The 14,695-nt window shown below is 40.6% G+C and overlaps 1 protein-coding gene across 1 annotated transcript in view; it reads right to left on the bottom strand.

Moving 5' to 3' along the window:
* The window catches only part of NCBP1 (nuclear cap binding protein subunit 1), a 31,769-nt gene extending 17,128 nt beyond the window's left edge, over positions 1-14,641 (bottom strand). Inside the window, exons 1-12 of the mRNA XM_066988394.1 lie at positions 14,481-14,641; positions 14,247-14,332; positions 13,882-13,982; positions 12,478-12,634; positions 10,336-10,443; positions 9,670-9,791; positions 9,153-9,222; positions 7,300-7,515; positions 6,207-6,304; positions 4,801-4,864; positions 1,388-1,498; positions 81-145 (exon numbers count right to left, since the gene is read on the bottom strand). Of these exons, the coding sequence (XP_066844495.1) occupies positions 81-145; positions 1,388-1,498; positions 4,801-4,864; positions 6,207-6,304; positions 7,300-7,515; positions 9,153-9,222; positions 9,670-9,791; positions 10,336-10,443; positions 12,478-12,634; positions 13,882-13,982; positions 14,247-14,332; positions 14,481-14,523 (1,241 nt within the window). The 5' untranslated portion in view covers positions 14,524-14,641. The remainder of the gene's footprint in view (positions 1-80; positions 146-1,387; positions 1,499-4,800; positions 4,865-6,206; positions 6,305-7,299; positions 7,516-9,152; positions 9,223-9,669; positions 9,792-10,335; positions 10,444-12,477; positions 12,635-13,881; positions 13,983-14,246; positions 14,333-14,480) is intronic.
* Between the last annotated feature and the right edge of the window lie 54 nt (positions 14,642-14,695).

Raw genomic sequence — 14,695 nt, forward strand, 5'->3', positions numbered from 1 at the left:
TATTCCTTCCACAGATTCCTCAATACCCAATGCATGAGAAGAATGAATAACATTTTCCGTCATCTCCAGAACACTTTTACCTGTCTACACAGGTTGTATTCATTGTATCCAAACGCATGTAGAGCATTTCTGTGGCTTGTGCAAGCTGAAAGTTTCTTATTAAGGTTAACAGAGAAGCATTAGATAAGTCAGTTGTAATTCTTTTCAGTTTTTGAACAGAATGTTATCAACTCTTGTACTGACAGCTCCCTGGGTCTATTCCACAATCAGGTAAATCACAGAAAATCCACAGTGGAAAAAACAAAGACTAGATGCCAAGAAGTGAGTTCTACCTTCTAATACCAGTCTGTTTTTCTTCCGTTATTGTAACAAGACTATGGGCTTCTTCTACAGAAAGTCAGAATTCTCATCACACAAGAACGGAAACTGCACTGATATAAACAGACACCAACTTCCTAATGGGGTACTTCTGTAACCTCACCATCATAGCTTCATAGGCTGCTGTTGATGCTTATCCACAATCTTTGATAAACACTGAAGTCTTGAGAAAGTACGTCTACACTGATTTCACCCAGAAGGGCTTTATCCTTATGGCGTCCATATTAACATTAAAAACTTCCTGTACAGAGGCCCACGCAGCTCTAGGAATAGATTAAGCACCGATCAATGAGATTGTATGATTTTCAAAAAGTGAGTGATATCATGAAATATAACGAAAATTTGTGAATGAAGTTACCAGGCATCTGTTAACAGTCCTCCATTCTCAGAGTCTGTAGCTTCGCCTGAAATGATGAGCTAAAATGGCAGCACAACAGGAACAATGTAATAGAATTAGCTGGGAGTCATGCATCCTTCTTCAGCATTTAGCTACTCTATCTGTGCTGACGGATGATTACTGACCTTTCAAATGCTCCTAGTGGGAGCATTTGAGTGGGAACTCAAGCAAGTTCCTTTAAATCATCTGCTACACTTCCTACTGGAGGGGAAAAAAAAAAAAAAAGAGTAGGAGCACTCACTTAGCTGTTAGAACAAAAGATCAAGTTCGTCACTTCCTTTCTTTCTCAGTCTGTAATGCATCTGTGACCATGACACACATTATCCAGACCTAACACGCTATACTGACAAACAGGAGAGCTAGCATTTTATCCCCTCACTAACACAGCATTTCTTGGGTAGGTCAGAGGAAGTACCAGAACAGTGTCCAGAAATCTGAAGAGTCTTGCCCAACCAGCAAGACTAGATCTGTGCTATGTGGGCTGTGTTGTTCTTTCATGTGAGTGTTACAAGCATTATTACTGACAGTATTTATTGCTGTCTCCTCACCCACAGAACAAATAACATAAAGACTCCATTTTAAAAACGCTCTCCAGCAGCAAGGAAAGGATACGACTTGTGGTAAAGAACCAGGCTGAAGTTTGCACAGTTCAATCAGGAGCGTCGTGTACATGACTTCAATGTGTGGTGGAGATGGAAGCTGAAACAATTCTGCAAATATTACCTATAGGAGAGGAAGACATAGAATTAGAGCACAGCCAGACGTGGGCCTCCAAAACCCTCAGCTTCAGAACAGTGACATCAACCTTAAACAACGACATACACAAATGACTTCATATTACTCTGTCAAATGTATATTCCAGGAAAAAAAAAAGGTGAAACTTATAAAGACAATGGTAACTCTACACCACACAAAAACAGTGAACAACTGCCCTCATCGTTCAAACTAATACTACACCATCCCAGCATTATACATGTCTAGCAACGTGCATGGTTTTAATATGCCATATTGCAGCATCACCAAATGATCTGAGCAAACCAAAGCTGAAATTATCTAATCCTCTTAAATAATAAATATTAAACATACCATATGCTTAAGCTTCACTTAATATGAAAGACTATTTACAAAAAAAATAAACCTGTACTTTTCCACAGCAGCCTCTTTTCTCCTATACGAAAAACTTCTATAAATAAAAGCCACAACTTGAAACTGAAAATTACAACCAGCATTTTATACAACAAAAATATACGTCCTGTACCCCTTGGCTGAGGATCCTTGTAAGAAAACTAAAAACAGTCCTGCAGTCTGCATTCATGTTTTATTTTCAACTTCGCCTAAATAATAGGACATCAACCTTTAAGGGCTATGAAGAAATCATCACTATACAACATTTATGTCTGAGCTTCTGTTTAGTTTGCATGCCATTCTCAACTAGATTTAAATTACATCACAGGAATCAGGAACCTTTGATTCACTATAGTTGGTAATTTTCCTCACTGACAACTTCTGAATAAACACGGAAGAGAGGAATTAAAGCTTGAACGAGTAAGCAGTAGATAATCTTACTAGTATAAGAAATCAACATCCATTTATAGACTTCATAAACAGCACATGAAAACACAGTGACTAGAACTTCATATTCTGAGGATGGATTTAACAGCATGAAGAGACCATAAGGAACTGAAAAACCTTTCCATGACAAAATAATTTGGATGTACTGTTGAAAAACATGGTAAAAAGGTGCAGAGGGGACCCTGTCGGGCAGAGAACTGCTCCTATTCTGAAGATGGGAAATAGCAACAATTGGACAACCGCTGATTATCTCTTTGAGACACTCCTTAAGACAATAGTTCTGATGTTCATCATGGGTTCATTATCAAACGTTCAGATTAAGTGTTTCAAACTGGCATACAGCACTTTGTGAACATAACCAGGTCACAAGAAAGGTCAGGGCACTGACAACCTGAACATCCAAACTCTGTCAAGAGTAAGTAGTACCAAAAGCTGTAAATGCACAACAGGTCATACCAGTACAACAACCCAGTGACGTTGCCGAGACACACTCTCTTCACAGCTACCAGTAATACCACAAATATGCTTACAAGAAGCAGCTGAAAGGTGCCACGTTTGAGTATTTTGCACAGGTTCTAGGGAGCACAGAGCATTCTGTGCTTGGCCTGACACACTACAATATGCAGCCTTATGGACCTCAAAAATATACGTATTTGGGAAGATACTGAGCAGTTTCAGGCTACATTTACTTCTGCCTTACGGTTATGGTCTCAATCTTAAATAACACTTTATTTATTTTATTCATTTATTTGTTAGACAACATTATATCGACTGTTCTGTGCCATAGGACAAAAGTTAGTGAAATTTCACAGATGAAAATGCTAAACTGCCGTTGAAAGCAACAAACTTCTGACTTGAATGTTAAGAGAGACCTTACAAAGGAGTAGTAGCAAGCAGAATGAACAAGTCTGCAAAATGCATACTAAGCCTTAAAAACTCAGGAGCTTCTTTAAAAATATGCCGTCATAAGTCAGAACGTTAACATTCTAAAACAACTCAAAATTGCAAGAAAAAGCAAATTGTGACAATTACAGTCATACAATTCATACACCAATCTTGCATTTCTCTCCAGTCACTTCATCTATGCAGACGTTTTTAATTTCACATCCTCTGAGTCTTTTGTGAATCTCTGAGTGGATTTCCAAGGTGTTTAAGTAACTTACTTCATCAGGAATTGCAGTAACTACTTGCTGGCAGTAACACTGAGCTGAGCATAACACACCCAGCCATATAGCCATATACAGCACCAGAAGATATTGAAGATAAGACCACGGAAGATACTTCGATGCTAAGACAGAAAACTATCGTAAATTTTAAGATTCCTCTCTTCTGAATTCAGAGTACAAATAGAGCAACCTGACCAAAAGTAAAAACTTACCAGCACTCAGAATATTTGGCATTTTGGTGCCAACAGGAATTCTCAATCCCATCTTTATTAAGATACATCTTCTACGTTAGATTATATCTTGTTGTAATTAACTACAAAATTCCTACTTGTAGTTAGTTACTTCTTCATAAAGCCTTTATATAAGTTAGGATTATTACTGAAATCTGTTAATTCCTTTCAATTTTTGATAGAAATTAATGAAGTTTTATACAGCTCTGTATCATGAAAACAGACCTTTGAAAAGAGGCATCATGAGAAAACCTACACTGCTCTTCTGATACACATTATGTTTACTCAAACTCCTCTAACATGGGGAGTGCCCTGGAGGAAACACATCACTATTTCACTTCAAGATCTTTACAGGGCCAGAACAATACGTTCATTTAGAAGATCCACCCACAGAATCACACAGAGCAGCTCAGGTTGGCTGGAGATTATTTAGTCAAGTCCCCTTGCCCAAGGCAGGGTCACCTAGAACAGGTTGCTCAGGGCTGTTTCTTGGAGGGTTTTATACTCCAAGGATGGAGAATCCACATCTTCCCTGGGCAAGCTCTTTCAGTGTTTACCCACACTCACTGAAGAAAAAACAAAAAACACACAAAAAAACCAAACAAACAAAAAAACAAAAACAAAAACAAACCATGCAACACATGTTTAATGTGTTTAATGTGTAAACATGTATGTTTAAATGGAGTTTCCTGTATTTCAAATTTGTGTCTTTTCTTTTTTTTAAAGTAAAAGTGACTCAATTGTAGGCAACTCTTAGACTGTGGGATAAATTAGAAGCAAGAATGTTTGGGAAACGCCACAACCTGGAATACCAGTGCACTAAGAAATTTTGGTACTTGACCAAAGCTCCCACACACCGACCTAAAGTTAAAACAAAAAGAATAAAACTAGCATTTGATTGCATATAACTTGCTCTTGAAGGCATTGCTAGAATTCAGTGATGTCCTGGTTGACTCCCAAATCAAACTGTAATTTAACTGATCTATCACAGAGCTAATTGGGATGTCTTATTTGTGAAATAAGGAGCTACGGAAGAAGTTACCTATACAACACGTACCTCGACTATGTGGTAGTTCAAGGGGATCTTGTTATTTCCTGGATAGCTCAACAGCTGGGCAGCACTGCAAAACCATAGGTACGTTTAGTTCTGAATATAACACAGCAAACATGATGTAAAGATCAAGTAACGAAGTTATAGGAAATGCTTAATTCTGGGCAAGAATTCACACAAAATCAGCACACACACAAATCAACAGCCCTTCCAAAGACTGTCTATTGTTCCACAGGACACTTACAACATAAGCAGCACAAGAGCACACCAGCACTGCCTGCACTATGACCTGTAAGGTTGTATTTTATTTCTCTTTAGTTATAACGTTTGAATTCTATATTGCTAAGCGAAGTAGTTTTGCATGGTGATATGAAATTCTGGCACGCACATATGAAGGGGAAAAAAATCCAAACTGAAACAGATGTTCAGAATGACTTGAAAGCACAATTGAGCTAACAGGTTATATAAGAAACTCCCAAGCTTCAAACGCTTCCTCTTTTAACCAGCTCTCATTATCACCTATCATTATTTCATAGCAAACAACTGATAATCTCTTTATTTTATTTCTACCTCCGGCAAATCTTGAATCTGCCTCATTTACTTTCTCAGGGAATTAAGAGACTCTTCCAATAACTGCAACAACCTTGAATTTCCAGTTCCTGCTGAATGAAAAAGCTGCAAGCAAAAAACTTTATCACACGCCATCAAGCATTGGTTCTGCCCATTTTTTGTACACTATACCCAGTTTGGTGGGTTTTGCATGGAAGCATGACACAGACAATTAATTACCTGTGGCAAACAACCTCAGTTACCAATTACCCCCATCAGATATTACCCAGAAAAAAATGAAGAGATGTGCCTTGACTGGTTACTGGCACTTCCAAATTCAAACACATGAAATTTGCTGACCCTGCAATGACTACCCAGAGCTGGCTCAATTTTCTCTGCCATGTAATCCCAATGAGAAGGGTGCAACAAGGAGTAGGAAGCAAAAGCATGCTTGTGAACACCAGCTCAATGCTCATCCTGCCTGAACAAATAAGCTTCTTTAAAACTCCAGGAAGAGTAACACAACCACACTCTCCACAGGGCTCCAATGAAGAGTTACGTGTGTCTGTATAAATTTTTGCACCACATCCTTTATTATCAAGTAATTCCCTTCTCAAGAAGACACTGTTCGCCTGACCCCAGGATCATATGTAATCCTCATTATCAGCGTATTACAGCCCCACAGTATTGCAGGTAACAGTTTTAATACAGTTAAATGTAGTAAATGAAGTTAATCAAACGCTCTAGGAAACGTTTAATCTCAAGCTCTTGTGTAACCAGTGCAGGACTCTGCATATCCCTGATACTGCTGAAACCATGGTAGTATGTAAGCACAAGGGCCCCATAGCATAAGCTCTTCCTACCAAGTTTTTCTCTCTTTCCAGTGGGATTTGATGATGCAATGAAGGTTCTCTTCTATTACAAATCGTTCAACAGAGTGGCTTCCGGGCATGACAGGGCCCTAGTTCAAAAAAAGAATGAAGATTCATGAAAGTTAGCAAGCTATACTACTTATATGTACACGTGGAAAAAAAAAAAAACAACAAAAAAACAACAAATATGGTGAACTCTCAGCTGCCCTATATCCTACTGGGAAGTTGGTGTGACACAGTTCCATGCAAACCTCAAACTTATATTTAAAACAAAATGAACACAAGGGCTCATTATAAAAGGGGACAAAATTAGAGAACATAATTACAACTTCATGGAGCATCCAGTTCTTCCTTTCGTCTATGTAGCAATGAGGCAGGCTACTAACAAGCAGCCCAGAAAAAAAACATGCTTGAGTGAAAATACGATTAAAAAAAATGGCCACGATAGAGTGGAGAGAATACAGAGTCATGGTCTCATTGATGACAAAAATTGGGCGCCAAGAAATGAAGGTAAAAGGTAGCAGACTTTAAGCAAAGGGAGGTATAAAAGTACTTGGGGAAATCAGTATATATTCTTTTCTGTTCCTATATCCTTTTGTCTATGTATCTGCGGCTGACCAGTGCTGGAGGCAGATTGTTGGGTTAGATGGACTTTTCACCTCGGCCAGTGAATCACACCCTTTTTTCCCCACAATATGCATCAACCACTTTTAATAGAGGAGTAAACAACAGCCTTTTAAACACTGCAATGAACATCTAGACTGAAAAAAGGTCCATGTCACCAACTTTATGGAAGGAAATGCTGCATCTGTGAACATAGCTTTACTAGAGACGTAAGAGAATTTATTCACCACTGTCATTACGAATCAAAGCATCAGAAAATCTCATGCCCTAATTTCTGCCCCTCACAGACTTCCTTAGTAGAGTAACGTGGTCATCTAGTTCATTTCTGCAGAAACACTAAAATATAATCACTGCTGGTCTTAAAGCCACTAACCATCCTGGGAGAGGGGACATCACATTTTGACCAGTAATGCCCCACGAACCTAACTGTAAAATCAGCTCCTCCATGGGAGTCACATACCTCAGGGTCATCTGTGTAGTCAAACATCCTAAAAATAACCCTTGGCATCGGATACACTGAATCTTCAGTGTGAGGCGGAGGAGTGAACGGAGGCAGATTATGTTGCAGTGCTTCACAAAGAATGCTATCAAAAGCCAAGTAGGGCCTCAGAATGTGTCGCTCTTGCCAGCGGTCTTTTTTCAACTTCTGAATCTGAGACCAAAGGCAATCTAAATACTGAAGGAAAAAAAAAAAAGAGAGAAACATCAGATGTGCTGAATGAGTAACAAAGCTTGCAGCTCGTGGAAGAATCAGAAATTTATGTCTTAAATTCTGCATTGCATTCAGAAAAAAATAAACAGTTGCTTTAACCGCTTATTGCGGGATCTAATGATTCAGTAAACCAAGAGATAATTTAGGAACTCTAATCACCAGTTGTTCCTAATTCCACACAATATTTTGGTAGCAAAACTTAAACACTGATATGTTTTCAAAACACTAAAAGGCAGCCCAGGAGAGCATGACAACAGTCCTTTGAAACTGTCAGCAAGACTACAGAGTCACTGGTCTGTGCTCACCGGTGGTAACTGAGAGATGTAATATCAGTGCTAAAATTGAAGAGACATCCTGTATGATTGCCATGCTGTTCCCAGAGCAATCAAAGCTACCAGCTACTGCATATTCAAAACAAACGTAACAGTACCAAACATTAAATACCTTTGCTATGGTTTTCAATGCAATTCAAAGTCCCAATGCTCTCCCAGACCTACCTGTACAGCAGTTTGCCTTGTTTAGTTGCTTTCTACGCTCCTGATAAGAGCGGTCTAGGAACTCTGGAGGCCACAAACCACTACAGTCTGTGGCCTTACTGAAGGCAAGTTTCAAGGCACAACCAGCGCAAGAAGCATCTTCATGTGAAAGTGCTTTGCATTTACTGAAATCATCACACTATGAAATGGAAACATAACTAGTACGGGCACCTAAAGTGAATAGTAATGTTTGCAGTACTCTGGATAACAGCAGGTCTGAAAAGCACTCTGCTAATCTCTTCTTTATGGAACTAAGTAAGGAAATCTAGATACTGGGTAGGCAGAACGCTCACGCTGACATACCAATCATAATCAGAAAGCCCATTTCTTCAAATTACGACTACCAAGGTAATTGTTAAGACTGGGAATTTAAAAATAGGCATCTGATTTAGTCAGAACGGTGAACAAAATGTACAGAAAGGCTCAAGTTCCAAAAACTCTCAGAAAATCAACCTAATTTTCATTGCTTTCCAACAAAAAATATCATCAAACTCAAGGGAGGAGGAAAAAAAAGAAAACAGAAAAAAATCAGAAAAGGCAAATTCTACCTAAGCTAGCCAGATACCACCTCTTCCATCTAGTATTTTTAAGTTTAATTGTGAAAAGATGACACAGCAACTGCTGCATATAGCTTCTACATATTTGTTTCGCGCTTCCTAGGGGAAGCAAAGCCACTTCAAAGGTTTCTTTCTTGCAGGGCGAAAACAGTAAGGGATGAGTAAGTAATTACACGCTGCTTGTCATAAAGGCCCTTTTATCAAGAAGCCCTGTACATACAAGTCCAAAAAGAATACTCCAGCTTACAACCACTCTTCATTTAATAACATTTAGTCAGGGACTTGTCAGCCCTCTCCTACTCACCCCGTAAAACCTTATGCTTTGCTCCAAGACTTAAAAGAGTACTCCTTCTCCAGGACTTCTCAGAAATAATGACAAACAGGAGATAATTCAAAGCATTAACACTTTTAGAGATACCTCTTAATTTTATAGTTCTGATTAAAGGATGCTTCAGACAAAAATTGTTTTTTAAACTTTCTGAAAGAATGTAAAGTAAAAACCACTCACCTCTTCTTGTGGATGTGGTTTATCAGCAGTCCAAACTTGAAGCATGGGTACATGAATCTTCTGGCGGCGTCTGTTTACACAGAACAGAAAACTTAACTATTAAAGGCTAATTTAGAACAGCATTTGTTTGTCTGTGACTGTACTACCACTAGTCTCTTCAGCTGATGAAGTCTATAGTACACAAAAAGAAGGTTTGTAATTATTTAAAATATCTCGACAGCAATGTTAACTTGAATCATCTAGACGAAAACTGCAGAACACTGAAGTAACCCGTCAGTATTCACATCACAGTTGAGTGTGAGCTGGGCAAGACCTTCAACGTACCCTAGCACTAGACAATATAAAAAAAAACTTTTCAAATTAGAAACATAATCTATCCTTCTGTTCTATTTTTCAATGTTCCCTCCCCGAATGACTCAGACATAAGACTTGATAGCATTTTTATATGAATAATCAAAGCTATTAATTCATGCTTGAATAAGTAACTTAAGGACTATTTTAACAGTTTACAACTTACTTCAGATAGCTTTCTGTCTGAGACAAGAGGCGATCCATCTCAGCATCTTTTTTCTCATATAACTCCTTTCCAACCCAAGGCAAAGATGACAGAAATGCAAACATGTACCAGTCACATCGTACCTACAAGAAAGAGTATTCTGAAACCTAAGCGTACAATTAAGCTCTGTAAGTTTCTATACATACATCCCATTTTAATTTAAACTAAAACATTACCAAAAGTATCGTTTTGTGGGGACATAAAAATCAGCAGTTAAAGACTGGATTGGCAAGCCATGGAAAAAAAACGTGCTCTCGGAATGCATGATTTTTAATTTGAACAGGGAGAATTGAAAAACTTACCACCTTCACAGTCCTTCTGCAGATTATCTATATCACACTGTAAACAAGCTTGGCAGAACAAGCCAGGCACTATGCAGTTGCCAAGGTAAAGTAAAAAGAATTTGGTTCAGCAACCTCACTATAAAGGCCCGTACTTTCTTACCGTATGCACATATTTTCTAAGCACCAGAGGCAACTTCTACTCATGCCAACGAACCTCCACATGACAGTCCATTTAGGTTTCTATCTCTAAAACTTCCCTGTTTCAAGCTTAAGTATAGAAGTGATGATACAGTAATACTGCCATGAAAACAGCCCTAGAGAAGCCTATGGATCTTTTGCTTACTTGGGGTACGTCTTCCTCCTGTGTCACACTCACAAAGTTCTCAAACATAGCGACCATTGAAGGTGCGGCTATTACGTGACAGTTCACAAGGTCAGATAGAAAACGGACCTAAAAAACACCAAAAATGTTTTACATGAACATATTTTAACTGCCTGCACACAAATAAACATTACTTGAACAATGGATAAAACATTAAACATACAGTATTTGTTCAGTATAAGGAAGGCAGAAACACTGCACTGTGTACAAACCCACCTGTCAACTCCAAAGAACAAGTAACAGAAGCACTGCCTAACATTGTTTGTTATAATGTCTGTAGTCTGTTCCACTGCAGTAACATTGCAAAGACGATATTCCTGATTAAGAAATGGTAGGAAACACCGATACACGTTTAAGGGCACGCAAACCGATGCTACAGAAAAAAAGAACTCACACTTCCCTCTTCTCTAAATGCAAAGGATCGCTAAAATTACAGAAACAGGAAAAAAAAAACAAAAACAAAAAAAAAAAAAAAACACTTCTAACATGCTGAAGACGGATTGATCCTTTGCTTCAGGAGTCCAGAGGTGCGCCAGGAACAGCAGGGCTGAAATCTGTACACCATTTACACAAGTCTTTCATACGTGTTGAATTTCTAGCCATTTGTTCGTAAATATAGTTACACGGAGAAGGCATATGCAAAAGGCTGTTATTTTCAGGTTTCAGAAAGACGATAAATGGACAGCATGCTGGGAATCAAATGGCCTTAACTGCCTGAAAAGAAAAAATTCTCCATGGCAAAAATATGCCCTTGATTTGGCTGCATACTATTAAGAAATCCAGACTGACAGAAATAGCAATTTAGGTAGAAAACATCTACGGCACAGCAGTGCTACAGGTTACACTGGGACCTACCTGGGAAGGGTTTACTGCATTTTTTTTCTTCACCAATCTTTTGACTGATTTGTAACCTGCCTTCAAACTTAAACAAGTTTCTGGTAGGACCCAAGCTCTGATGGTATGACCATAACCTTAACAAACAATATAGGCTGAAATTCAGTTCTAGTAATGACAACCTTTTTTTTTGGTTGTTTGTTTTCTTAAAGGCTTATTTTTTCTTAATGGCGCACTCTCAAAAAAGTAGTCAAAAACCACCACACAAAAAAATACGTTTTTTTTTTTTTTTGAAGGCAAATCATTGCAAAGAAGTCTTGGGGAAACAATTTGAGCTAAGCACAGTACAACACTCAAAGAACAACTGCAACAGATGAGAGTAACAAACTCTTACTTTCCTGGTATTTATTGCACTGAACTGTCTTTGAAAAGTCTTTAGCAAAGCTGAGTACAGCTTTCCACTGCCCCTATCTTAGCTGTCATTCCCTCACAGGGCATTTGTAAGTAAGCATGGTCAGAGGAGGTGAAGCTGAAAGCAAGGGACGGTACATTCGAAGTTCTAATGAGGATTTTACTAGCAAAAAAGTCCTGCTGCTGAGCAGCAGTCACTTGACAGAATATACTAAAATACTAGAATTTTAGTTTTCACCCGTGGGCTTCAAATGAAGCATGGGAGCTTGCCACCGGGCTTCTAAGCCAGACATCTCTAAGTTCTAATAATTTTTTGCAGACCAAATCTACAAACAGTGAGAGCTGAGCATGTGATTTCAGAGAAAGACAGCATACAAACCTGTCCGCTTGATTTTTACCCCTCTTTAGCAGAAGGAAACCTCAGCCCTGGTGACAGCCATGAATCAGCTGCTAAGAACAAAACTTTTTTCCCCTCTCCATGGGAGAGGCAAGAACAACATACAGCTTTAAACAAAAAAAACATGACTTCCGTCCACCTTTTAAATTTCACTGGAGAGAAACGAAAAGGTTAGGGTTAGGTGGAGCAACCTCTGCTTACTGCAAGTTAATTTGTCACCGGGAAAATATACAGTTGGAAGTCAGTTTTGCAACCGTAACACAACTTTTCTCCCCTTTGGAAGGAAATACTTCACACATAACAGACGCTTCCTCTTGGTGTATCTACAGTGCACTACGTGTTGATGCCAGAATAGACTGCAATACACACAGAAAGGTGTCCTGGAACAAAAAATGTGACAGGGAGGAGAAAAAAAGGATGAGGAAAAATGTAAAACGACAGAGAAATAAAAAACGACTTACTAAGTGGACAGCTTCATTGTACATATTAACTTTCAGACATTCTTTAAGCTGACGAATCATGGCTTCTACAAATTCTCCACCAAAGTTGTAGTTTCTGGCATTCAGCAACCCAACTAGTGTTGTGTAAACAGTAAGCTTTTCTGGTAACAGACGTGCACTGACACAGAAAAAGAAACACAGTGTTAGAAGTTTATTCATCATGTGCCAAGTGGCAACTGCACAGCAGCTCAGAATTTGCTTACAGTAAGTTAAACTCGTTTCAGGTAGAAATAAGAAAAAGTGCCAGCAGAATCTTTAGTTCTGTCCTGTGGTTAATACTTTCCAGGCAACCTCTTTTTCAGAATTACAGTCATTTAGAAAGGCAGACATCACTTTCGACAACGTTTAAGACATTCATTTCTAATTGCTAAGCATTCTGCAGAGTTTGCCAAATAATGTGATAGAACTTACGCAAAGACGTACGATATTGTTTTAAGTTCATAATTTAGGGTAAACAGCAAGACTGCGTAAGAGATGTACACATTTTACACTCTTAACTTTGACCCTGAGTTCCTCTTGTCAAAGTGGTTGACTTAGGGACAGCATAGGGAAGAAACAGAGAAGTCCTGCTATAAAGAAATAATTTCCCTCAACCAGAATTTGAATATCTGTAGGTTAAACCTTTATTTCAAAAGGTGTGTTGTACTGCTATAGGGAAAAAACAACAGACATTCCTACAAAATAGATTTAAAGCACCTGCAAAACTATAGCATAAGCCACTGCTGGAACATTCTCCTTCCTCACCAAGCTCTTCCTTCGTACTGCTCTCATACACTACGGTAGGCCATGTGGGACCCCTCCCTCAGCCCCATCTCCAGTGACCTGACACAGGCCAGCGTTGCTTCTGCTCCGTGCTGGGAGAGAGAGGAGTGCTGTCAGCCAGGGAGAGCCTGCTGGCAGCTCTTCCACGTTCCCAGCTCCCCGCCTCCAGAGAATGGGCTTAAGAAGACAGGAGCATCGCGTTGCCAGAGGAGAGGAACCAGCAGCAAGAAGAGAGCACAGACAGTGAGACGAAATAAGTATTAGCAGCCAACAGCTTTGGCGCTTTTAAGTGTTTCATTGGGAAACAGGTTATCCCCCGGCGTTGCCCTATTTTTGTTGCTACCGAAGAGCTGCTCTGAGGTTCTTTCATCTGCTTTAAGCCCTGCGTATGTTTCAAGGAAAAACACTGTAAAGAGGTATCTTTCTTGAATTATACCGTGTACTTAACAAGTTTATCCCTTCATGTAGGGAAACAAATTCTGTTATAACTGTTCGAGAACCGATAGCTACTGTTGGCACTCAAACCACCTTAAACAAGAACTTCTGCCTTTAGCACAGAGAAAAACAGCATCTCCCCGACCCCCGGGCCCTCTGCACACGTACACAGTACACAGAATCCTCAGTATCTTGCTTTTGTAATTTGGCAGATCAGCTTCCAAAACGCCTGCTAGACCCTCCAAGTTGCTCTCCAATGACGAATTGCTCTGAGAAAGGAGGAAAAAAAACAAACAAAAAAACACCACACAACAGTTCCATCATCATCAGGCAACGCGAGCCAGCCCCCGGCCCTCACGCGGAGGGCGAGGGAGCGGGACGGAAGCGCCCCTGACCCCAGCCCACAGCGGCGGCGTGCGGGGCCCGGCCACCCGCCTAATTAGGCTAATCACTTCGTTAACGCCTCCCGCAGCGCTGCCGCAGCGCCCCTCCGAGCCCCGTCCCCTCACCACGGGCACCGCGTCCGCCTTTACCTTCTCCCCCACCCTGCAGATGAGCGACTCCAGCCTCTCCTCGATCTCGGACGGCTCCGACGTCCTCCGCCGCTTGTGGGGCTGCCCTGCTCCGACATACCGGGGCGTTACCGGTTAGAAACCGTTACAAAAATACCGTTAAAGCCGCTAGAACGGTTAAACGGCTACCGGGACGGTAAAGGGAGATGAGGGGGAGGAAGGGGGGGGGGGTGAGGGAGGGCGCCGGCCGCTCACCATCGCTGTCGTCGCTGTCGTCGCTGTGCCGCCGTCGCGACATGTCGTGAGGGGCCGAGGGGAGGGCTCCGGGCCGCTCCGCGCCGCGCGGGACCGATGCGAGCGCGCGGCCTTGCACCGCCCGCTTCCGCCCTGCCCGCGCCTCCGCTTCCGGGGCGGGCGGTGCCGCGGGAGGGCTTCCGGCGGCCCGGGGGGGGGGGGAGGAGGCGGCGGCG

Source organism: Anser cygnoides, chromosome Z (genome assembly GCF_040182565.1).
Source record: "Anser cygnoides isolate HZ-2024a breed goose chromosome Z, Taihu_goose_T2T_genome, whole genome shotgun sequence".
Taxonomy (NCBI): Eukaryota; Metazoa; Chordata; class Aves; order Anseriformes; family Anatidae; genus Anser; species Anser cygnoides.